Source organism: Hylobates moloch, unplaced genomic scaffold (genome assembly GCF_009828535.3).
Source record: "Hylobates moloch isolate HMO894 unplaced genomic scaffold, HMol_V3 SCAFFOLD_11, whole genome shotgun sequence".
NCBI classification, from domain to species: domain Eukaryota; kingdom Metazoa; phylum Chordata; class Mammalia; order Primates; family Hylobatidae; genus Hylobates; species Hylobates moloch.
The window spans coordinates 94,275,539-94,300,673 of NW_026652286.1; the positions used below are offsets into that span (position 1 = coordinate 94,275,539).

Below are 25,135 nucleotides of genomic sequence, written 5' to 3' on the forward strand. Positions count from 1 at the left end.
CCAGCTGGGGACAGGGAGGCCCGTGCGGATGCTGTGGCTCTGCAGATGCCGCTGACAGCACTTTGAAGGATTGGTTTGGCCAGAGACCCAGTCCCCAGCCTGCCTCCTGTGTGACTCATTCTAGCTGCATATTTTGGTAGCATGAGGGCTCGAGATGAGATAAAAGGAGCACTTCTTAAGAGTGGAAGCTGCTAGGTTCTTGATTAGCACTTGAGAAATATGATGTTCTCTGTAGGTACTAGAGGCCTTAAAAAAATTTGGGTGTATTTCACATTACATAAAATTAGCCATTTTAAAGTGAACAGTTCAGTGGATTTAATATCGCCACGATGTTGTGCTACCACGATTTCCAAAACATTTCCATCACTCTGAAATAAAACCCCTTACCCATTAAGCAGTGATTCCCTCCTCTCCAATCTACCAGCCCCTGGTAACCACTAATCAGCTTTCTGTCGCTATGGATTTACCTATTCGGGACATTTCATACAAATGGTGTCGTGCAATATGTGACCTTTTGTATCTGGCTTCTTTCACTTAGCATATTGTTTGTGAGGTTCAGCCACGTTGTAGCATGTATCATCAGTATATCCTAGAGTCTTAATGACCATCCCAAATCCCCAAAGACAAACCCCCCACCAAAAATGGTACATCTTTCTAGCTACTGTCATTTAGTTCCAGCTCCTGCCAGGAGGCAGGGGAATCAACCAGATTCGTTGTTTCCCAAAGAAGCTGCATTAGAAATACCTGGGGTTGGGGTGTGTCTTTTTTTTTTTTTGAGACGGAGTCTCGCTCTGTCGCCCAGGCTGGAGTGCAGTGGCATGATCTTGGTTCACTGCAACCTCTGCCTCCCAGATTCAAGCAATTCACCTGCCTCAGCTTCCCGAGTAGCCGGGACTACAGGCATGTGCCACCATGCTCGGCTAATTTTTTGTATTTTTAGTAGAGACGGTTTTTCACTGTGTTAGCCAGATTGGTCCCCATCTCCTAACCTCGTGATTCACCTGCCTCGGCCTCCCAAAGTGCTGGGATTACAGACCTGAGCCACCATGCCTGGCTGGGTGTGTCTTTTAAAAAAGACTGATTCCTGGGCTCCAGGCAGAGGGCGACAGAGCCGGTAGGCATGGAGTGGGGCCTCTCAGGTGATTCTGACCTTCAGTGGGGCATGGGACCCCCCTAGGCCAGGTGATCTTGAGGGGTGGGGTGGGGGGAGTTATCTTGACTCTTAACGACCTGCCAATGAGCCAGATGCTGTTTGTTGTTTATGATGAAGTTTCTGTGTTCAGAGGTTTCTGTGGCATGTAATTTTTCTCTGTTTGCCTTCTGAGGGGAGGCACTCAGCCCCTCCCTGCTGCCTTAACAGCTCCAATTAATTGTGTCTCATTTATCAAGCTCCAGCTATGCCCTGTGAGCTAGAGAGGGGAGAGGGAAGGTTGTTCACACCCCGGGGTTGTGGTTATAGCTGATTGCACGTCAAGGTTATGTTCCTGGGAAAACCACCCTCCCACCCACTCCCAGGCCAGTGTCTTCTGGGTGTGGGACCTGCGTGGGGGATTGGCGATGGAAAAAAGCTTGAGGAGGAGGAAAGGGGAGATCGGGGGAGATCGGGGGAGATCCTTGGGGATGGATGGAAATGGAACCAAACAAACTGGAAGCCACTGATTAAGTAAAGGGATCTAGGGACGTGTGGGTTGTTCTTGATTGCTGGGGGCTGCCCTGGGCTGCTGGTGTCTTGGCGACATGCCATGGAGAGCTAGCGGGAAAAGCCTGCTTTGTTGACTTCTTTTCTTTCCCTTGGGGGTGCGGATGGGGCAAGGTGGAGACAGAGGAGGAAGGTGAGGCCAGAGGGCAGAATGCATGTCTTGATAATAAAATTTACTTTCTGCCAGCCTGCCTGCTGGCTCCCCTGTCCTGCGCGCATCCATTCCTGATTCCTGCAACTAGGTCTGCTGTGGGGGGATGGGCACCTGGGCTGCCTTGGGGATCAGCTGTGACTCACCAGGGAGTTATTCTCATGACCAGGATGTGCCTGACATCTCGCCAAGCAAAGGAGCTGAGCTGTTCCTGCGAGTGCCTGGTGGCCCTCGTACAAGTCATTTCTTGCCAGGGATTTTATCCCCCTACTGGGCTGCCCCTTTTCGGTCTGCTCTTATGAGTAAAAGGGACATCTAATAAAAAAAGCTGTTCTTTAAAAAAAAAAAAAAAGAAAAAGAAAAAGAAACAAAGTAACAAACAAACAGCTGTTTTACCAGGCTTGCCTTCTAGAGGTTTTCTTTTTTTTTTTTTTTTGAGGTGGAGTCTCGCTCTGTTGCCCAGGCTGGAGTGCAGTGGCACCATCTTGGCTCACTGCAAGCTCTGCGTCCCGGGTTCACGCCATTCTCCTGCCTCAGCCTCCCGAGTAGCTGGGACTACAGGCACCTGCCACCACGCCCAGCTAATTTTTTGTGTTTTTAGTAGAGACCAGGTTTCGCCATGCTAGCCAGGATGGGAGGTTTTCTTTGTAGAAAAGCCCTTGGATGTTTTGAGGCTTGCCATTGGTGCTCTTCTCACCTTTCACCTGCCTTGGGATTGGTGAGGAGGTCTCCTGTCCTCTGAGTAGATCGATTTCAGCAAGTTGTCTTCAGACCTTTTGCCCACTCTGATCACTGAAAGCTTTGCAACCTACTCAAAGCATTATCTGAGTGTTACCTGCCAGAGGGAGCATTTTGATGTCATCTTTGAGGATGCCCAAGTTGAATATTTGAGGACTTTTTATCCCAGATCCCAGGGGAACGTGGGTGATTTTTTTTTTTTCTAGGTTCCTAGTCCTTTATTTTATTGACACTTGCATAGTTTTCTATCCCCACTCTGGTTCAAGAGTGCGATGTTTTGGGAGGGGAGGAAACTTTTAGCTGGGATTCCCAGGGCACCTGTGTTGTGAGTTTCTGATCTCCAGATGGATCCAGAGGATTGGCCTGCAAAGAGAAAGTAGGAAAAGGGAAGGCTTCAGCGACCGGAGGAGATTCCTTTAGCTGCTTTCTCTTTGTAGCGTTCTGGATTAAATAATTTATTTACTTCTATTTCTTATTTGCACTTCTCTGTTAGTGCTTGCCTGGACTTATCTATCCGGGAATGAGAAGAGACATTTTGGAAGGACATATTTTCCTAGGTCCTTCTCTTTAAAGTAAGGTCGCCTTTCAAATGTTTTTCAAAAAGAGTTTGATCCTGGATCAAATTAAATGCAGGTATTTAAAACCCCAAGTAACGTCGTTAAGGATTAGCTGCTTTGTCCTTCTGCCAGCCAAATATGTGGCACAGGTGTTTCTCTTTTCCCTGATGACATCTGAGAGCACCTCAAGGAGTGGGTGGGGAAAGTTCGAGTGTGCTGGGGGGAGGAAGCGAGAGAAGGAGAAAGGAGCTGTGGGTTTTCTGCTGCAGAGCCTTGATGAGAAGACAGCTTGGAGGGCAGGTTGGCCCAGGCTTGAACTGTCATCAGTCTAAGGCTTACTCGTGGGTGGGGTGGACTGCGCGGGCTGGAGTCCCAGAAGCTTGATTTCCTTCCACGTGTGCCTGAGACAGCTGAGGTTGAGGAGGCTGGTGGAATAGGCTTCTCTCAGACGTCGCTCAGCAAGAGAGGCAGCCTGTGCTCCTGGTTTCAGGGTGTTGTCCTGCTTCTGAGTGTCGGACCATCTCTCAGAATTTTTTTTTGAGACTGAGTCTTGCTCTGTCGCCCAGATTGGAGTATGGTAGCTGGATCTCGGCTCGCTGCAGTCTCTGCCTCCTGGGCTCAAGCGATTCTTCTGCCTCAGCCTCCCGAGTAGCTGGTACTACAGTGCATGCCACCATGCCTGGCTAATTTTTGTATTTTTAGTAGAGATGGGGTTTCACCGTATTGGCCAGGCGGGTCTTGAACTCCTGACCTCAGGTGATCTGCCCGCCTTGGCCTCCCAAAGTGCTGGGATTACAGTCGTGAGCCACCGAGCCTGACCAGCTCTCAGAATTTTTGTTATTCCTGTCATGACTTGGCTTTCCACAGAGCGTGTGGAATGTATGGTTCAGGTGTTCAAATGCCAGTCCTCAGACAGGTGTCTGTCAGCCAACGGTGAAATAAGAAAATAAAAGGAATGTAGTTTTCCATACAGTGAAACAACGGTTCTTTATTCTGAGATATCCTTCCTCAGTTTTCAGTGTTAACACGTCTTTGAAAAAATGACGGTGACTCTGGATAGTGGTCATATTGCCCTGTAAGGTGAGCTGCGTAACAGACAAATCCCAAAGGCTCAGCGGTGTGGCTGAGTTGAGGCTCCGGGTTATGAGAAGTTCAGGATGAGTGCTACTGGTTAGCGGAGGTCTTTTCCTTGGGGATGCAGGCTCCTTCCGTCTTCGGCTCTGCCCTCCTCTGGGGCTTTGGAGTCCTCTGAATGCAGCCTGCAGGAGGGGAAAGAGAACAGGACTGTATGGGGGCCAGGCTGATAGTGGCCCTGATGACTTCTCTCACATTCCACCTGCTGCCCCAGAGCCTGGACCAGAGTCTGCGGTGTCCTCGGGAAGCAGAGGAAAGAGATTGAGAGAGTAGCTAGTCCTGTTTTTGTGATGTCCTTACTTGGCGGAATAGAAGTTGCCAACCAGTCCTCTGTTGGCCTTCTTCATTTTTATTTTATCGGTTTACCAAATCTAAAAGTCTGAGAACTAAAATATTTCCTTATTTGAGACCCTTCAAAAATAATTTTGAAAAGCTTCACAATGATACTTCTCTCCTTTCTCAGTACCAGCTGAAAGTGAATGACAGTACCACCAAGCCAGAGAAAACATAGTTTGAACAGAAGTTTGAAAAGCATGTGATCTTTCTGGCCTATGAATTTTTTTTGAACATGGGCAACGTTTCCATGCTTTAGTTTAAAATCTTACCAGCGCATGTCATACATAGAGTAAGGATCAGACTAACCAGAGATTGGTATCATAAAGGATGAAAATAATCAAAGGAATCGGTTATGCCAATGAGAGCCCAAGAAGCTTTTCTACAATCTGTTTACATCCAAAATAGCAGGGGACTCATATTTCTTTGTGGGGAAGTTGAGTGTGACAGAATATGCATGAGGTGGGAGGGGAAGAGGCCACCTTGGCCCAAATGCTTTAGATGGCAGAATCTTAATCGTTTCTGCTTGACAAAGGAGGAAAGAGTCTTGATTTAGAATGTGTGTGGCTATCACTTATCGTGGGTCCTAATTCCTATATTGATCTCTTTCAGGTTAGTCTGAATGATTCCCACAATCAGATGGTGGTGCACTGGGCTGGAGAGAAAAGCAACGTGATCGTGGCCTTGGCCCGAGATAGCCTGGCATTGGCGAGGCCCAAGAGCAGTGATGTAAGTATTGTGTTGGCTCTGGGCACACCTTGGTGCCATCAACATGCCCTTTTCTGATCCACTGGGATTATCATACCGGAAAAAGTAGTGGGTAATTGGAACATGGAAGGGATGAATTGTATGACAGGGAAGATAATCTAGAAAATGATGTATCCCTTGTTTGCTGAACACAGGGAGGTACAGGCAGTGTTGCAAACAGATCCATGCAATGTGTGATTACCTTTGGGAAGTAATAGCGTATGGACTGGATTGTTGCATCTGCCCAAGAAAATACCAGAGTGCCTTCCTGGGCAGAGCTGCCTGCCTGCAGCTGAGCCAGATGGAATCAAATTGGCCTTTCCCATATGCTGGTTTCTTCTAACCCATTATAGTGGGATGAGCTGTTGAAACTGATTCTCTAATATTCTTAATTTCTATAGCTGAGTATTTATGATGTTCAGTAGGTTAGGTACTTTGAAGACTCAAGATGCCAAGGGTTACAAACTCAAAGGCCTGTGGGAGGCCAGGCAGGTAAAGGACAGGAGTGAAGCCACCTTCAAGTTTATAATACTCTTGTTTTTTTTTTTTGAGTTGGGGTCTGGCTCTGTTGCCCAGGTTGGGGTACAGTGGTGTGATCTTGGCTCACTGCAACCTCTGCCTCCTGGGCTGAAGCCATCCTCCCACCCACTCAGCCTCCCGAGTAGCAGAACTGCAGGTGCACACCAGCATGGCTGGCTAATTTTTGTGCTTATATATATTTTTTGGTAGAGATGGGGTTTTGCCACATTGCCTAGGCTGGTCTCGAACCCCTGGACTCAAACGATCTGCCTGCCTTGGCCTCCCAAAGTGTTGAGACTGCAGGCGTGAACCACCATGCCTGGCCATTACAACACTCTGCCTCCTCAAAGAAATATGGTTTCTCCCATTTTTCTTGAAGTCTGTGGCCTTCTTGGACAATATATGTCATTTCCACTTTTGATGGAGATGCACATTCAAGAAACATTCTCCCGTATCTTAATTTGAACGTACTAATGGATACTTGGTTCCTGTGTTGGAGAGACGTGGGGAAGGGGAAGGGCCTTTGGGGACCTGGAGAAGCATGCTTCCGAGGAGCATTGCTCGTCAGCTCCAGGCTCTGGTTGCCGTGCAGGATGCAGGGCCCAGTGTTGCCAGATCTTCTGGTTCTCCAGAGGAACCCAGAGGTCTGGAGTTTCATGTGAAAACTGCTGAGTCTTACAAGTTGGCAGCCAGTGTATAGTTTTTACAGACACCGCGTGAGCCAAGTAAAACACACGTAAGGGCCAAAGCTGGCCCAACGGCTGGTCCCAGGTCTGCGGCCTGTGCTCCGGACTCCTCCTTGTGGGAGAGAGGAGCAGCCCCTGCCGCAACCTGGGGTCTGACGCTGTGGCAGCACGAGGCTGTGGACGGAACACCGTGCTTTACAGCTTCGGTCACCCTGCATTCTGGCCGGGGGAACCTTGTGATGAATTTGCCAGCACTTTCACATCAGCCTTAAGGATACATTTATAATTCTTGAATGCGGATTTGGTCTCTGTGAGGTCCCTCTCTGTATATCCACTGTCTGGGTTGGGTGTGTTGAGAAGCAGGTGATGGGAAGTTGTCTCAGGGACTGTTTCCAGGGAATTGAATTAGGGCAGCCACGGATAGGGAAGACAGAAGGGCTGGCTGTCAGGATGCATGGCTTTGCCCGGCCGGGGTGGGTGCTGAGCCATGGTGTGTGGGAGACCACCGCTACTGATGGCCAGTCTGGGTGTAGTGCTCTGGGGCCGGGCTAGACTTGTTTGGGGCAATGACTTTGGCCCATTTATAAATATGATTAGGTTTTGCAAGTTACAGCTGTGGCCACCACAGACAGCTGTGTCTGAATGCCTTTGGTGGCCGGGTGTGGTGACCTGCTCCTGTAGCCCCAACTACTCAGCAGGCTAAGGCAGGAGGATCCCTTGAGCCAAGGAGTTCGAGGCTGCGGTGACCTATCATCGTGCTACTGTTCTTCAGCCTGAGTGACAGTGAGACCCTCTCTCTAGAAAAAATAAAACAAAAAATAGAAAAGAATGCCTTTGGCCCTGTGAGACTCTTCATAGGCACCTGTGCATAGTCACTGCCCATGGGCGTGTCCCTCCTGGGCTTAGGAGATATATATACTGTGCTATACTGTGTTGAGAAATCCTTCTTGGAATTTTTATGCATTTAAAAAAAAACTCTTAATCCAGACAACATTTTTTGTGAGGTAGGTAAAGACCTTAAGCATTGTATTATAGTTTTGCTGGACAAACAGGAGCCAAGAGGTGTAAAGAGACTTGCATGAGGTCACTCAGCATGTCAGTGGGAAAGTCGGGGCTGATGAGAATCAAGGCCCAATCATGTACTCAGTGTGCGAAGAGGTGGTATTAGTAGGGTGACCAACTTGTCTGGGTTTTAGCACTGAAAGCCCCACATCCTGGGATCCTCCCTTAGTTCTGAGTGAACCAGGATGGTTTGTCACCCTAAGTATTGCCAGTCTATTGAAACCCAACTCTTGCTCTCTCTGTATATTTGGGTGTGTCTGACTAAGAGCCCATTGAACATTTGAAGCGGGACGCACTATTGTGGAATGAAATGGGAGATAGAGCCGAGGTGGGCAGATCACCTGAGGTCAGGAGTTCGAGACCAGCCTGACCAACATGGAGAAACCCCATTTCTACTAAAAATGCAAAATTAGCTGAGCGTGGTGACGCATGCCTGTAATTCCAGCTACTCGGGAGGCTGAGGCAGGAGAATCGCCTGAACCTGGGAGGTGGAGGTTGCGGTGAGCTGAGATCGCACCATTGCACTCCAGCCTGAGCAACAAGAGCGAAAACTCTGTCTCAAAAAAAAAAAAAAAAAAAAAAAGAAATGAGAGATAGATTAAATGGGAAGGAAACGCAATGGCCAGAGTTAATAAGTAGGGATGGCAGAAATGGCCTTCCTCTGTATACAAACTGTGTTAAAGGATTGGCAGGTGCAACCATGAAGCCTGATGTAAAAAGTTAATGTGAAAAAGAAATGATGACTCAGAGGCAGGAGTTGGGGTAATAAGAATCCAAATTCTCTTTAAAGAAGACTGAGCATGGTTTGTAAGGTCCCGTCAGCAGTCCAGAAGGGAAAGAACCTAAACAAATCAGGAACTGTGTGGGTGTTGGTGAGCGGCCAAGGTCATGCATATTCAGTATCTAAAAAGGGATGGCTCTGGAAGCTGGAATCCAGAAAGGCTTGCACTTAAACGGGGGAAAAAAATGAATCATTATCCACTGATGAAGTTGAAGCCAGTGTGATTCCATGAATAGAACGGCTCCTGCAGGACCCATCTGTCCTGTGATAAATCGACGAAAGAATTAATAGAAGTTTATCTTAACTTTTCCTAACTCTTTGTTTCTGCTCTCTTATGATGTATTTTACAAAGTACTAGGTTTACAAAGTGCTCAGGTGCAACGTAATTGGCTGAAGAGCTGTCCAGAGGTATAGTCCGCCAGAAGATCAGAATCAACCAGGGGCTGGGTGAGGTGTGGCTCACGCCTGTAATCCTAGCACTTTGGAAGGCCGAGGCGGGTGGATCATTTGAGGCCAGGAGTTCAAGACCAGCCCGGCCAACATGGTGAAACCCTGCCTCTACTAAAAATACAAAAATTAGCCAGGTGTGGTGGCACAAGCCTGTAATCCCAGCTAACTCAGGAGGCTGAGGCAGGAGAATCACTTGAATCTGGGAGGCGGAGGTTGCAGTGAGGTGTGATCGTGCCACTGCACTCCAGCCTGGGTGACAGAGTGAGACCCTGTCTCAAAAAACAAAAAAAAAGAAAGAAAGAAAAGAATCAACCAGGGAAGATACTGTGCAGGATAGGACTTGCTGCCCTTGTCCCTAGAGTAGTGTGACATCATGATTGTGCCCCTCGGCATTGACTGGGGAGCAGTGTCAGTTCTTGCTAACAGCGGGAGGCTGATGTCTGGCTGAGCACAGGCTCTGAAATCAGAACACCTGGGCTGGAATCCCAGCTGTGCCATTTATTAGCAATCTGACCTTGGGCCAGGTGATGTTCCTTCTCTTGTCCTCCTCTGTCACTGAGATAGTGCTTGTTAAACCTTGCTACCCAAAGTGTGGTTGTGGTCTGTGGATCAGCCCTTGGGGATTTTCTGGGAGCTGGTTAGTAAAGAATCTCAGGTCCCGCCCGGACTTCTTGAATCAGAACCTGCACTTGACCAGTGTCTTGCCGGGGCCAGGGGGCAGGTGGGGGGCGGAGCGGGGGCAGTCTGTGGGCATATTACAGTTTGAGAACATTGTTGTAAAGTACTTAGAACAGTGCCAGATGTGGGGATGTTTTCTGTACATTTTAGCCGTCATCTGTTTCTCCCCTTTCTCTCCCTCCTCTTTATTATTATGTAGTTTTGAAGTACAAGGGAAAGAATTTAAAATCACTCACTTTGAAGGACCATCTTTGTAGGTAAAAAAGGATCTAACCAGAAACTGTGGGCAGTTTAGTAACTCCTCCCCTGCTCTTTAGGGAGTAGCATCATATTGAGGTCAGAGGGGACTATTTAGTGCAGAAATCCTGTCTGGATGAAAAACCAACTAGAAGTACAAGATGAGTGAGTCCAGGGTGTTCTGTCAAATTCACCTGGAGACCTTATTGGATTGTGAGTCAGCAGCATGGTGCTGCCATGAAGAAAAGACAGCTAGAAAGGAAAGCGCAAGTCGGGGTGGAGCCCCCAATCCGCTTGAGCTAACCGCACATGGGCAGAGAGGCCTTTTCTGGGCTGTTCAATGTGGGGGAAGGTAGATAACTGTGCACCAGCTTTAAGCATTGTCCTTGTTCTATGGAGCTTATAGTCTATGCTAATTAAATAGAAATAAGAATTAAGGACTGAGCACGGAGGCTCATGCTTGTAATCCTAGCACTTTGGAAAGCTGAGGTGGGCAGATTGCTTGAGCTCAGGAGTTGGAGACCAGCCTAGGAAACCCCATCTCTAAAAAAAATACAAAAAATTAGCTGGGCGTGGTGGCACCTGCCTGTAATCTCAGCTACTCAGGAGGCTGAGGTGGGAGGATTGCTTGATCCCGGGAGGTCAAGGCTGCAGTGAGCTGTGATTGTGCCACTGCGCTCCAGCCTGAGTGATAGAGCAAGACCCTGTCTCGTCAAAAAAAGAGAAAGAAATAAGAATTATGAAGGTAGGATAAAAACGTCATGTTGGAATTTTTCAACCTGGCCAAGGGAAGGAAAGTTGATGAGCAGTTCATGATGGCCTTCAGGCATAGGATGGACTCTTACATACTCGCTTTTCACTTCTGTTAAGTAGAAGACCCAAAGAGATGGATTTTGTTTGTAGGTGAGAATTAGGGAAGAGCTCTTTGATAGCGAAGGTGGTTTTACCTTCACGTGCACGACGGCAGCGGCATGGCTGAGAATCTCAGGAAGGCTCCCTACTTGGTGAATGTGGGTCTTTTCTCTGCCGGCCAGCACTCCTTCCAGTACTTGGCCTGTAGACTTGGTATAAGACCTTCCTACTTAGCAGAGAAACATTAAGATGGAGAAGAGAACATTCTCCTAGAGGTAACTTGTTGGAGTGGAAAGACAACTGGACGTGGAATTGGAAGAAACTGTCATAGTTTTGTCTCTTACTAGCGGTATGACCCGAAGCTAGCCATTTACTTCAAGGAATCTTAGTTTTTGTTTATCTCTTCAATGGAAATCTCTTAGTGACTCACTGATTCATTCAATTCATTCTTTTCTATTCATTTATTTATCACATTTGTTTACTTGCTCTTTGGTTTACAATGATATTTGTTCATCCTAGAAATCTTTGTTGAGTACCTGCTATGCCCCAGGTACACTGAAAGAGACAAAGGTGAGACTAACTCCGGTTTTTCAGATGAAGAGACAGAATGTTTGTAAAGGAGTATTGCATACTGAAAAATGCTACCTTAATGTAAACTATCACCTTTGTGCCCCTGAAGAAATACATAGGGGGTTATCAAATTATGGGATGTCAGAGCTGGAAGGGGCCTTAGTTTCCTTCCTGAGAAGCCATTATTTTGCTCCATGTGATGTTTGAACCTAACCAGGACACTAGTGTCCATTCTTGGCCAGCAGAATGGAAGTGAGAAAGTGCTACTTCATCATTTTACCCACTCAGATTATCGGTGAACTCTCAGCCTGCACAATTTCTGAAGCTGCTTTTGTGGCAGCCCCTTACTGTGTATCTGGTAGTTGGGAACACATACTGTGTGTTCTAACAGCTTCTTTGACTGTGACCCAGATAAAGGCAGAGGCTCTGTCTTGACCTCTTCTGACCTTAACATCTAGTTAGTATTAAAGACCTGCATGTGCTCTCTGTTCCCTTTCTACGTACTTTGTGTTTACATAGGGCATTGTTTGCAGACATTTACATGTTTACATGCCGATCGTGTCTAAAGACTGTCTTTTATTAGTCTTTGTCTGTCTGGTGTCTAGACAATACCTGGCTCACGCGGAACCCTCAAAACCTGTTTGCTGATGACTCAAGACAAGCAAGGATGGGAATACACCCTGCTCTACTTTGAATTCACCTGCCCTTCCTTCCCTCCCTCCCTCCCTCCCTCTCTCCCTCCCTTCTCCTCCCTCCCCCCTTCCTCCCTCCCTCCCCCCTTCCTCCCTTCCTTCCTTCCTTCCTCACTCTGTCACCTAGGCTGGAGTGCAATGTTGTGATCATGGCTCACTGCAGCCTGAAACTCCTAGGCTTAAGTGATCTTCCCACCTCAGCTTCCCAACTAACTGGGACTACAGGCTCAAACCACCAAGCCAGGCTAATTTTTATATTTTTTGTAGATATAGGGTCTCACTCTGTTGCCCAGGCTGGTCTCAAACTCCTGGCCTTAAGCCATCCTCCCACCTCAGTCTCTTAAAGTGCTGGGGTTACAGGCGTGAGCCACTGCTCCTGGCCTCATTTTTCTTTAATGCTCATCCTAATCCCCTTTTCCATGAATCATTTGAAAAATAACTAAGTTATTATTAATATATTCACCTATCAGGCTTGTTTTTAACCCAGTGATTATATTAATTATTTCACATCTCACAGGTAGGTACGAAACATCTGAGACCTTCATTCTCCTATTTGTTACCTGCGATGATAATGGCCTTGAGATCTCTGGCTTTGGAGGCAGGCAGCTTAGGTCAGAATTCCACTCTGCTACTTACTTTGTGTGTTATTTTGGCAGGGGACTAACCTCATGAGCCCCTGATGTCTTATCTGTAAAACAATTTTAATAATTGCACTTGCCATGCAGAGCTGCTGTGAGTTACCTGAGCTCATTCATTTGAAGAGGTTGGTACTTTATCTTCACATAGTGAGCACTCAGGGAATGGCAAACATTCTTATGTTTTGTCACTGTGATTACTGCATAGCAGAAACTGGGGTACAGTAGAGAAGCAAATACGGTTGGCACACTCGTGGATTCTGCTGCTGTTACCATCTCCCATCCTACAGAGTCATAAAACCCTAGTGCTGGCGAAGGGATTCTGCTCCCACTATTTTCATGTCACTCAGCACTCTTTCATTTCCATCTCTTGGGCTACATGGTGGAGACCCATGAGGGTTTTCTTCTCTTTTGTATGGAATGCTGTACAGACAGAACTTCCCAGCAGAAGAATGAAGAATTAGATACGTTTTGGGCACCGTTCAACAGATGGCAAAGCAAATCCTCCACTCCATTCCCCTCAGCTAGCCACATTCTCCCTCCTCTGGATGTAATTTGTTAAACACAGCTCTGGTGAGGAGGTTGTTACTGTTTCTCTCATTCGTCTCCTGCTCCAGGGACTTGCCTTGGCCTCAGAAAAGAGACTTGTGTATTCCAGGCAGTGGGGATTGCAGGGGCCCCATGCTTTCTGCCCCCACATGCTTGGGGACAGACATAGAGGTGCCCTGCCTCACTTTTGTGGGTTATCTGGTAACGTCTGTCATTTCCTATCAGGCACCTAATGAGAGCCACGTTCGGGATCCAGGATGGGATGTTTGAAAGAGATCTTTCTGGCTGGGCGCGGTGGCTCACGCCTGTAATCCCAGCACTTTGGGAGGCCAAGGCAGGCGGATCAGGAGGTCAAGAGATTGAGACCATCCTGGCCAACATGGTGAAACCCCGTCTCTAATAAAAATACAAAAAAAAAAAAAAAAATTAGCTGGGCGTGGTGGCAGGTGCCTGTAATCCCAGCTACTTGGGAGGCTGAGGCAAGAGAATTGCTTGAACCTGGGAGGCAGAGGTTGCAGTGAGCCGAGATCACGCCATTGCATTCCAGCCTGGGCAAAAAGAGTGAAACTCTGTCTCAAAAAAAAAAAAAAAAAAAGAGATCTTTCTGCCAGTTTCTCACCAACTCTTTGTTTTTCTTCTCCTTTTCTCCATATTCCAGGTGTACGTGTCTTATGACTATGGAAGATCATTCAAGAAAATTTCAGAGAAGTTAAACTTCGGCGCAGGAAATAAGAGTGAAGCTGTGATTGCCCAGTTCTACCACAGCCCTGCGGACAACAAGCGCGTAAGCAAGCGGCCATCCCTCCCGTCCGGACTTCATGGGACTGGGTTTTGGAAAGATTGCCGCACTTAAGGGGGTGCTAGGAGATGGCGCTCTCTGTAATCTTTGTAGCATGACTGATGGCTAGTGAGTTTTCGTGCTAACCTGGGCGTTTGTGACAGACTGCTGTTCTCAGGCTGGGTCTCTGCACAATCAGGCAGGCCAAGTACTGGTCAGGCAGGATTTCTAGACAAACAATGACAGGTTAAACCACAGAAAATCAGCCAACTATTATAATACCTTGCCCGACTCGCAGATGGCAAAAATGTTTCCCAGGTACACTGAGAATAACCTTGAAGTCTAATTCATGTTTTCTACGACACTATCAGTGTGTCTGCTCGCGTGCTTATGCGTGCTTGTATGCGTGTGGGTGCGTGTGGGTGCATGTACGTGCTTGTGTGCGTGTGAGTACCTGTGTGCGTGTGGGTACCTGTGTGTGTGTGCTTGTGTGCATGTGGGTACCTGTGTGTGTGTGCTTGTGTGCATGTGGGTAACTGTGTGTGTGTGCTTGTGTGCATGTGGGTAACTGTGTGTGTGTGCTTGTGTGCGTGTGGGTACTTGTGTGGATGTGCATGCTTGTGTGTGTGTGAGTACCTTTGTGTGTGTTCTTGTGTGCGTGTAGGTACTTGTGTGAGTGTGGGTACCTGCGTGTGTGTGCTTATGCACGTATGGGTACCTGTGTGTGTGCTTGTGTTGGGGGGGATACCAGTGTGCATGCGTTGGTACCCGTGTGCATGTGTGGGTACCTGCGTGTGTGTGCATGCTTGTGTGCACGTGGGTACCTGCGTGCGTGTGTTGGTGCACCCCTCTGTCCCCCAGCCTCTGAACCTGTACCAATATGGAAAAGAAAACCAAGGCAGCAGATATTGCTATGCCTCCTGCTTTGTTTTCCCAGCTGGCTGGCCCTGGGGGCTTTGTTTCTTCAGTTAGGCAATTTGATTTGAGGAAGCATTGACCCTGGGCCCCCAGGGAGGTGGAGGCGGGAGGGCAGGAACCGGGCAGCCGGCAAGGCTTTCCTGCTGGTTGGGTAGCTCTTAGCTCGGAGAGCTGTATTTCATTGCTTTCTTCCCCACTCTTGTGTTACCTTGTTGGTTTCCAGGCCAGATCTTCTACAGAAAGACCCTTAGTAGAAAAGCTAAGAGAAATGTTTTAGTAGCAAAAGCTTTCTGCTCCAGAAAGGAACAAGCAAGCAAGATCTACAGGGTCCTCCTTCCAGTCCCTAGTGCTGGCTTCCCAGGTTGCTTGAGGTCTGTTAGCAGGGGCTGCATTCAAAATATTTAGCGACTGGTGTGGCTTGGGCACTGACCAATCAGAACAAGTCCTGTCTGGAGGAGGCTGGGTCCTGGACGTCCCCTGCTGGGCCATGCATTAACTTTTGAGTTGCTGAATTTCAGGGAGATCCTGGGGAAGGGGATCAGGCCATGGGAAGTGCTGTGGGATAGGCTTAGGAAGGGCCACTTAAGGGTTTCAGGGCAGCAGCTGTTGACCAGGTGGTACAGAGCAGTTGTTTTTTAACAACTGGAATGGTCATTACTGGTACATACTTGTTAAAATACCAGCTCTGCCTGATGATCTCAGAGTGCAGGGGCAGTTAGGAGCAAACTTCCCTTTCTTACCTAACTCCAGGGTGACAGAGTAATTTTTCCCTCTGAGATGAAAAGCAAGGAGAAGGTGTTGGAGGGAATTGGCCCCATAGACCGGTCAGCCAGCCTTTGTGCCCCTCTGCCCCACCGCACAGTGTGGCCTGGAGTCCTGGCCCCCGGGACTCCCAGAGGGGGGTGGGCCCCGCTGCTTGCCTTGCCTTTGGCTCCTCCTTGAGGTGAGGAGCCCTGCCCAGGGTCCAACTCATAGCTGCCTCTTCTGTGGTGGATCCATATGCGCCCCGCCTCTCAAGAATCAAATTACACCTGCTGATGCATTGTACGCTTGGAAATGCAGAGTGGATTTTGTGTTCTCACACAAAAATAACGATGAGAGGGAAAGCATTTGTTAATTAGCCAGATTTAACCGTTAAACAATGTATGTATGTTTTTAAACATTATGTTCTACACTATAAATACGTATAATAGTATGTCTATTTAAATAATTAAATTTGAAAAAAACTAATAAAATATTATCATAAGTAATAATAAAAACCACAATTTCTTTTGCAGCAAGCTAATAACACCTGGATTTCTCAGTTTATTAAGTTGTACTTACCTGATGGTGATGATGATTACTATATTTACACATTGTCTCAGAGCTCACTCTTGCAGAGGTTGTGGCCTCGAAAATGCCTTGTTGTCCCTCTGGAATCTGTCTTTTCAGCTTCATCTCCTCCCCAGCTCCTCCCCTAGTGCACAGATGTCTATAGGCAGGCTCCATCTCTTCTTCCCCAGCTTCTTCCGTAGTACACAGATGCCTTATAGGTAGGTTCCGACTTCCTTCCTGCTTGTTGTGGGTTGTGGTGAGCAACTGCTAAGGCCACAAGTCTGAAGAGTCAGAAGACAGGACAGATGATGTTTTGGACTTGGAGGAGGAGGGTTAGTGCAGGCAGAGGACTGGGGCTTTGGAAGCACTGGATCTGGAGAAGGAGCAGAGCAGGGGCCATGGTGTTTGGGGCAAGAGCAAGGGGAAACTGGAGGGTGATTGCAGTAAAGGAGTTTAGGTGCTGCACCGTGGAATGGGGGTGACATGTTTGCAGCCCAAGTGCTGTGTACCTGCGAGTGGCGTGTCTTAGATTCTCATGGGTGGATATTCTTTGGAGTTGGTGCGGATGGAGAAGTCAGGAGAAAAAAGGCTGCCTTCTTGGAGAATTTGACAGTTGGACTTCAGGCCTGGAACAGGCTGAGTGGGTTTGGGGGGCAGCATTCTCTGTAGATAGTTTCTAATTCCCCAGAGAAGGCTGCTCCTTACCACCCCACCAGACTCTCAGGAAGGAAATGATGACTCTTAACAGTGCTGATTGCTTCTGTTACTTTTGCCTTTGTCCCCTGGAAGGCAAATTGCCCCACCAGACCTACCACTTCCTGAGAAAAATCACACAAGGCTGGGTGCCTTGCTGTCAACAGCAGGGCGCTCCGCCTAGGCAAATCACCCAGGTGAAAATGTGAGCTGCCAAGGAGCATTTGAAATGGTTGAAATGAATGTTAGCAGCTGCTCAGAAAAGTTAAGATGTCAGGAAAGGGCAGCGTGGATGTCCAGGAGCATGAGTGCCTGTGGAAGGGGAGAGAAGGTGCTAGCGTGGCATCCAGCTCCAGTCCGAAGGCTTTGCCTTATGATGGAGATGGTGCTTGTGGGCCCATGTGAGTTTTGGGTCTATTTTTGCATTAGCCAGCAGTCCCAGTTCCTTCTTGGTCTCCTGTGTGCTGTCCTGAACCATTGTGCAGTGCTGGCCACATGGCAGTTCCACCAACATTGTGGGGCCCCTGAGATTGGTCAGACAGTATTGAAATATGTTTGGCGCTGTTATTTGCTTACTTATTAATTTTTAAAAAACAGAGACAGGGTCTTGCTCTGCCATACAGCCTGGGCACAATCATAGCTCGCTGTAACCTCAAATTCCTGGGCTCAGGTGATCCTCATGTCTCAGCCTCCCCAGTAGCTGTGACTACGGGCCAGCGCCACTGCATATGTGGGGCTTTTTAAAAAAGGCCACTGAATGTACAGTTAGGCCTCACAGCCTCAGCCTCAGCAGAAGTAAGAGCCAGTCCTGCCTTTTTCCAGGCAGAGGTTGGTCCCAGGTAAAATTTCATTCCCACCTTCTAGGGGGATGTTCCTTCATTGCCTTTTCTGCCCTTCCTCCTCTCATTGTACTCTTGGTTTCTCCACTTGAAACTGGAGAAAGTCACTTATGCTAATAGACTGTGGATACATTCTATGGCTTAGTTTGTTTTCTTTCCAGAGATATTTGTATTTTCAGAGGAAACACAGCTTTAAACCAAAGGAGGAAGCTCCTCTGGAATATTAAGTTACTGCAAACAGGGTTGGAGAGATTGGGGTACACAAAGGCACTCCTGAAATTGCATAGTTTGGGAAGCACCTTGTAGGTCAGCTCTTGGTCAGTCTGTAGGTTTGGCCTCCAGTAAACTTGACAGCCAGGCAGCACAGAGACTTCAAAGCCAGGGTGAAATACTGTGTCTTCCTAACATGTACATATCTGACCCTTTATATCACAGCATGGGGTACCATGTGCTCAAGTGGTGAATGTAACCTACAAATAATAGAGTTAGGGGAATCAAATGAGGTTGGATCATAGAAGTCAAGTCTTCATGGGGTACTTAGGATTTAATATGAGCTTCAAGGATGGGCATGTGACCCCAGTAAGTAAAGCGGAGCTGGCAGGAGCCCTCAAGCAGGAGAAGGGCGTCAGCAGAGACTGCAAAGTGCCAAAATGTGGTTTCTGTGCAGGACAGCGAGGAGATTCACTTCTCGGTGGTGGAGAGTTTGTATTGAGCTACAGTGCAATGTCAAACAGGCCCCTGTCTGAAGATGGAGATTGTCTTTTGCTTTGAGGGCTGAAGAGAGCTAGGAAAGAATATTTGAGTAGGGGTGTAAATGAATAGTGTCCTTTAGGGAAATGTGTCTTCTGGCAATATTCCTGACTTTCCCTTTTAGCAGGGAGAGATTAGTGAAGGGTCTGGAAAGGGAACTATTGTGGCAGTGTAGGCATGAAGTTGCTCAGTTGCTCAATCAAACCTAGTATCACCCTCTAAGTATTTCATTTAGGCCCTAGAAGACAGGATGAAGAAAACCCATTGCCTGCCTCCAGTTTGTTTAGTCTCTAGTAAAGACGTGAGCCATGCCAATAGCACTGAGAGGAAAAAGGAAGGCATACATTTTGAGAAAGATTTTAAAGGAAAACAAAACAGGTTTGGTGGCTGATAGAGAGTGAGGGCCAAAGGGAGGGACTGGAGTAAAAACCCATCTCTGCTTGTGAGTAGTGGGGCTGGGAGAAGGCATAGCAGGGAGGGGACTTGGGACGTGGGGAGGGAGAATTGGGTTTTGTTGGGAAAGTTTTAAAGAACTCAAGTTTTGTGTATAGTAAAATATCTTGGCCCATCAAAAGTAGAGATGGTGAGAAGGTAAACCAAAATGGAATCTCTGTAAGAAGTCGGGTTAGACTGTGGATTTGAAAGTCATGCCATGCTTGTTCTTTTGTTTTTGAGACAGGATCTCACTCCATCACCCAGGCTGGAGTGCAGTGGTGCCATCTCGGCTCATTGTAACCTCTGCCTCCCAGGTTCAAGTGATTCTTGCACCTCAGCCTCCTGAGTAGCTGGAATTACAGGTGCACACCACCATGCCCAGCTAGTTTTTTGTATTTTTAGTAGAGATGGGGTTTTGCCATGTTGGCCAGGCTTATCTGGAACCCCTGACCTGAAGTGATCCACCCACCTTGGCCTCCCAAAGTGGTGGGATTACAGGCGTGAGCCACCCCGCCCGGTCCCATGCTTGTTCTTAAGGGCGGTAGTTGAAGCTTTGAGAAAGGATAAGCCAAGGTTAGCAGCAAAGGATGGAAGAAGAATGAGGTTATATGAGCATAGGGAGTGGGGAGGACCAAGGAGCCAGCAGAGGAGAATCAAGGCCTGAGATGATCAGGGGCTGGGGATGGAGAGGTGAAATGAGAGGGTGCTGTGGATTAGGAGAAAAGGCACACAAATGAGTTAAATGGTACAAGGTAAGACCTATGAATGAAGTTCAGGAAATGTTGCCTTTTTGTTAAAAGAGCTGTTAAGAGGTGAGATGTGAACATGTGAACCAGTCAGATATTGACGTCAATGCTGCCTAGTCCTGCGTCACCTTGGGCAGTAAACTACTCTCAGTCTCAGTGTCCTCACTATTAGAAGAGTGTATAACGGTAATATCCAAAGCACTGAGTCACTGTGAACCCTGAATGAGATAGGGCATGCCAAACTTTTAGCTCAGTGCCTGGCATATAGTAAGTGCTCTTGAAAACGTTTAGCTATTACCATGGACAGTAATACGTTCTGTGACGGGGTGCATGATTTTTGGATTCTCCAATGTGAGACGGCAGGAAGCCGTGGAACAGATTTCTGGGGAAATCTTTTCAAACTGAGAATGCTTCCTTCCCCAATAACCTAGGTGGTTTGGGAGCAGGAAGATGGACTATGTTATTTCTGGGGAATACTTTTATGCCAAAAATTATGATGGTCCTCTTAGGATCATAATTGTTTTTTATAACATTGCATTTTATTGTAGTTTTTGCTTTCAAAACATTTACTCTGTTTTCCAGTTCGATTTGATGAGGCTTCTACAGAGTTTAGAGATTTACCTGAGATGCTAGGGAGAAAACATGAGAGAGCGAATCCACAAAATATGTCCCTGGGAAGTTTATGGTCTGGATTTGGGGAGAGAGTGGAAATGAAAAGGAGTGAGCATGTCTGAAGGCAGCATGAGACAAGTGCAAAGTGCTGGTCCACATCGAGGCTGTGGCGCTGAAAGGTTTCAGAGCTGGAGATTGATCTGGGTCAGGTGGAGTCCATTAGAGAAAGTGTCCTTCGGCTTATCCTGCAGGATTGCTTGACTTCTAGGATGTCAATGACTGGCTGTGGGTAGAACTAGGTCCCTGTTGCTCTGGTTTCTGATTCATAATCTCCTGAGCCTTCCTCATTCTTCCAGGAGCAGGGACCGGCCTCCGGGTCTTGCCAGGTGTGCAAGCGAGGCCTTACATCATCTGTGCTTCCCAGCCTTGTTTTCTGGTTATTTCTCCCAGGCCCTCGAGACTGTCACTGGGTGCAGTGGCTCATGCCTGTAATCCCAGCACTTTAGGAGGCCGAGGCAGGCTGATGGCTTGAGCTCAGGAGTTTGAGACCAGCCTGAGCAACATGGTGAGACTCTGCTTCTTTTTTTTTTTTTTTTTTTTGAGACGGAGTCTCGCTCTGTCACCCAGGCTGGAGTGCAGTGGCGCAATCTCGGCTCACTGCAAGCTCCGCCTCCCGGGTTCACGCCATTCTTCTGCCTCAGCCTCCCGAGTAGCTGGGATTACAGGCACCAACCACCACGCCCGGCTAATTTTTTGTATTTTTAGTAGAGATAGGTTTTCACCATGTCAGCCAGGATGGTCTCGATCTCCTGACCTCGTGATCCCCCCCCCGCCTTGGCCTCCCAAAGTGCTGGGATTACGGCCGTGAGCCACCGCACCTGGCGGTGAGACTCTGTTTCTACAAAAAATACAAAAACTTAGCTGGGTGTGATGGCGCACACCTGTAGTCCCAACTACCTGGGAGGCTGAGGTGGGATGACCTCCTGAGCCCGGGGAGGTCAAGGCTACACCGAGCCATGATGGTGCCACTGCATTCCAGCCTGGGCAACAGAGTGAGACCTTGTCTCAAATAAACAAGACTCTGATCAAACCCGTGCTGTATCTCTTTTCCCGCTTTGTGCCCAAACCCACACTGCCCTAGACGTGGAACATTCTTTCCCTATGGGAGTCTTGCCTCCCCGTCGAGGCCCACGTCTTCCATGGAATCATTTCCCATCTCCCAGTCTGGAGAGGCACTCATAGGACTCTGGTCGTGGCTTCTCATTCAGCCTCACTTTCTCTTGACCGATGGTTAGCCCTGGACATGTCTGTCTCCCATGTTAGATTTCGAGCTACTTGAGGGAAGGCATCTTGGGTTTTTGTGGCAGCTCCTGAGCGTCTGGTCCGTGGTGGGAATGCAGCACACGTGTGTTAGGTTGAATTGCCTGGATCCTTCTCCCCAGGGAACTCTTTCAGCTGCAGGCACTACCCAGCCTAACTTGTTCAGATTCACTCATCCACGCAGAAGCTAAGTAAGATGAGGCCCGTGCTCACCAGAGCTACTTCCTGCTCTGCCCCAGAGTGAGCCTGCCAGCCACAGTGGCAGCCTGGTCCCCAGAGCTGCCGGTCACCTGGCATAGCAGCAAGAAGGAGAAGCTTATCTTCTTAGATGGAAGGGATTTTAGTGCTTTTCCTGGAAAGCCATGTCCCATAGCTGCTTGGAGGATGCAGGGAGACTCAGCCATCCCAACTGTGTTGAGCCAATCTGAAAAATAGGGCGTCTCTGTCCCACATGCCAGTAACTACCCTCTGATTGTGACTGAGTGACCCACTAGGGAGTGGGAATTGCTAATTCCATTGAAAGGAAAAAAACAGAAAGGTTTGACCAGCTTCATTACCTGGTTAAACAAGCCCGTCTTGTAGCTCCATCCCGGTCCATCTCCAGGCCTCCTCTTTCGCTGAGCCTTGTTTGGAGTGTGCCAGTGTCTTTTTATTGCCGAGAGATGGGGAGAAAGCCACTGTGGAAGCCCTGTAAGGCTATGGTGCCTTGTTGGTGCCAGTTGGCCCCTGCACATGTGTGTACTCACGTGGACTCGCACATGGTTTAGGGGAGTGTTGGGCAGCTCTGGACAGGGCCTGCTCTCTGAACTTACGTGTTTTCCCTTGCAGTACATCTTTGCAGACGCGTATGCCCAGTACCTCTGGATCACGTTTGACTTCTGCAACACTCTCCAAGGCTTTTCCATCCCATTTCGGGCAGCTGATCTCCTCCTACACAGTAAGGCCTCCAACCTTCTCTTGGGCTTCGACAGGTCCCACCCCAACAAGCAGGTAAGAGAGCTTTCGGAACCCAGTTGCATGGGGCTCCTCTAGTTTTCTCCTCTGCCTGTGTGGATTGTGTGTCCTTTGAGTGACCTCGCCTCCTGCCTCCCCCTCCTTCTCTCTCAGGCCTAGCCTTTGTAGCTACCATTTCACTTACCAGGGCTCACGAAAAATATCTCCTCCTGGCACTCTCAGTCGGCAGCCCAGCCAGCCATCAGCACCCAGCACTTGGCAGGCCCTGTGAGTTAAATATCATGCCCTTCTCTATGCAGTTGCACCTTTGTTAGCCCTTGGGGTAAATCGAGGCTGTGGAATTTAATCCGAGAGAGAGCCGGGTAGAGAAAGCTGGAATCTGAGCTCTTCTGGGACCTCTTGTTGAATTTCTGTTCTGCTTTCCCCATCCTCCACCCTAAACACTGCTTTTGCCTCCCATTTATTTGAAGTTCCCACTAACAGTAATAGTCTTCCTTTGCGTGCGTGCATGTGTATCATATAAATGTGTGTATTTTCCTCCTTCAACCCAGGTTTGAAGGAAATCTGAGAGATGAGGAAAGAGCCTGAGTAAGATTTATATCTCAAGGTTGAAGCTTGCCAAGTCAAGGATATTGGTTTGGCAAAAATCTGTGAAACTTGTAGATCCTGTATGATTGGATTTACAGTGAGCCTTGAATGTTTTTGCTCAGAGAAACCTTGGAACATTTCTTTGCAGGTTGTTTAACCAAAACACAGATCTGTTTACCTTTGCTTGCCTTAGGGAGTAACCTAAGTATGGACTGGGTCAGTTTACCAGTGGAGGGGGAATTATTGTTATTTTGGGTCTCCTGCTTCTTAATACATGGTTGCTAGGGCCAGAGGAACCCTCAGATTCCATCTGTGGAAGTTGAGGGGCTTTGGCAAAGATCAGCAGGTTAATTCCTCATTGTCACAGCCGTGTATTCAGTTGGTTCTCTGTGGAGCTCTGTACTTAGCTGGTGTCCTCTGCATTCATCTTTAATTATCAGGGCCCACTACTGTTTTTTTCTTCCTTTTTTTGTGTTAAAATACTCATAACGTACAATTTGCTGTCTTGACCCTTTTAAGCATGCAGTTTAGTGATATTGAGTACATCCATCTCTAGAACACTTTTCATCTTGCAAGACTGAAACTCTACACCCATTAAATAATACCTCTCTGCCCCCAGCCCCTGGCAATCACCATTCTACTTTCTGTCTCTATGCTTTTGCCTACTCTAGGTACCTCCTAAGGAGAATTATATACTATTTGTCCCTTTGTGACAGACTTATTTCACTTAGTAGAATGTCCTTAAGATTAATCCATATTGTAGCATGTGTCAATTTTTTTTCTTTTTTTTTTTTTTTTGAGACGGAGTCTCGCTCTGTCGCCCAGGCTGGAGTGCAGTGGCGCAATCTCGGCTCACTGCAAGCTCCGCCTCCCGGGTTCACGCCATTCTCCTGCCTCAGCCTCTCCGAGTAGCTGGGACTACAGGCGCCCGCCACCACGCCCGGCTAATTTTTTTGTATTTTTAGTAGAGACGGGGTTTCACCGTGGTCTCGATCTCCTGACCTCGTGATCCGCCCGCCTCGGCCTCCCAAAGTGCTGGGATTACAAGCGTGAGCCACCGCGCCCGGCCAATGTTTTTTCTTTTTAAGGCTGAATAATATTCCATTGTATGCATAGACCACATTTTGCTTATTTGCTCATCCCTCAGGGACACTTGGATTGCTTCCACATTTTAGCTGTTGTGAATAATGCTGCTATCCATGAAAGGTTTTAAAGGACACTGCTTCTTCATTGAAAACTGCTGAGTATAATCATCCTTTTATTTTTACCATTACCTAGAGGCTAGTCTTGAGTGAAATATAATTTTTGGTAATCCATAAATGGAAGGCAAGTCCTACTCATTTTTCCTTCCAGTTGCTATCGAGAGAACACATAGGTACACAATTGTCTTTCCTTTCTTGCCCTTGTTTGCTTTTGGAGCAACTGAGCTGGCTTTGGCAGTCTCAGTGCCCGCCTTCACAGACAGCGTGTCATGGAAGGTGAGATTTCAGCGGGTGTTTGATGGTGATGCCATTCAGGTTGTATTATACATGCCTCTTGCATCATGACCACTTGTCTTTGCAGCTGTGGAAGTCAGATGACTTTGGCCAGACCTGGATCATGATTCAGGAACATGTCAAGTCCTTTTCTTGGTAAGTTGTGTCATCTAAGAAATCTTGATGTACATGACCTCCTTTCTGCAGTTCTAGCTCCTTCATGGTGGACAAACTGCCCTCCCCTGAAATGTCAAGCATTTGTTCAGGACATACATTTTTCCAGATCTGAGAATCAGAGATGCAAGTACAATGATCTCACCGGGGGAGAGAGTGGGGGGGTGGAGAAAGTAAAGTTATTTATGAGAGGAGTGGTAGAGCTTTAGCATTTTTCAATCAGGGAACCCAGGGGAGTCTTGAGGCCCTTGCGTGTTTGTAGAGTTTCATTTTTAGAGCATCATATTAGAAGGGGGAGTTTTTTCTCTATATAAAATTCATGCATTTCGCTGGGTGCAGTGGCTCACGCCTGTAATCCTAGCACTTTGGGAGGCTGAGGTGGGCAGATCACCTGAGGTCGGGAGTTCAAGACCAGCGTGGCCATCATGGTCAAACTCTGTCTCTACTAAAAATACAAAAATTAGCCGAG

At 47.8% G+C, this 25,135-nt stretch overlaps 1 protein-coding gene across 4 annotated transcripts in view; it reads left to right on the forward strand.

Annotated features, from left to right (window-relative positions):
• Positions 1-25,135, forward strand: part of SORL1 (sortilin related receptor 1) — a 282,584-nt gene that overhangs the window by 114,315 nt on the left and 143,134 nt on the right. For all 4 annotated transcript variants that reach the window (XM_058446962.1, XM_032167741.2, XM_058446961.1 and 1 more), the window contains exons 2-5: positions 5,225-5,341; positions 13,729-13,854; positions 22,304-22,465; positions 24,581-24,648. In XM_058446962.1, the coding sequence (XP_058302945.1) occupies positions 5,252-5,341; positions 13,729-13,854; positions 22,304-22,465; positions 24,581-24,648 (446 nt within the window). In that variant the 5' untranslated portion in view covers positions 5,225-5,251. The remainder of the gene's footprint in view (positions 1-5,224; positions 5,342-13,728; positions 13,855-22,303; positions 22,466-24,580; positions 24,649-25,135) is intronic.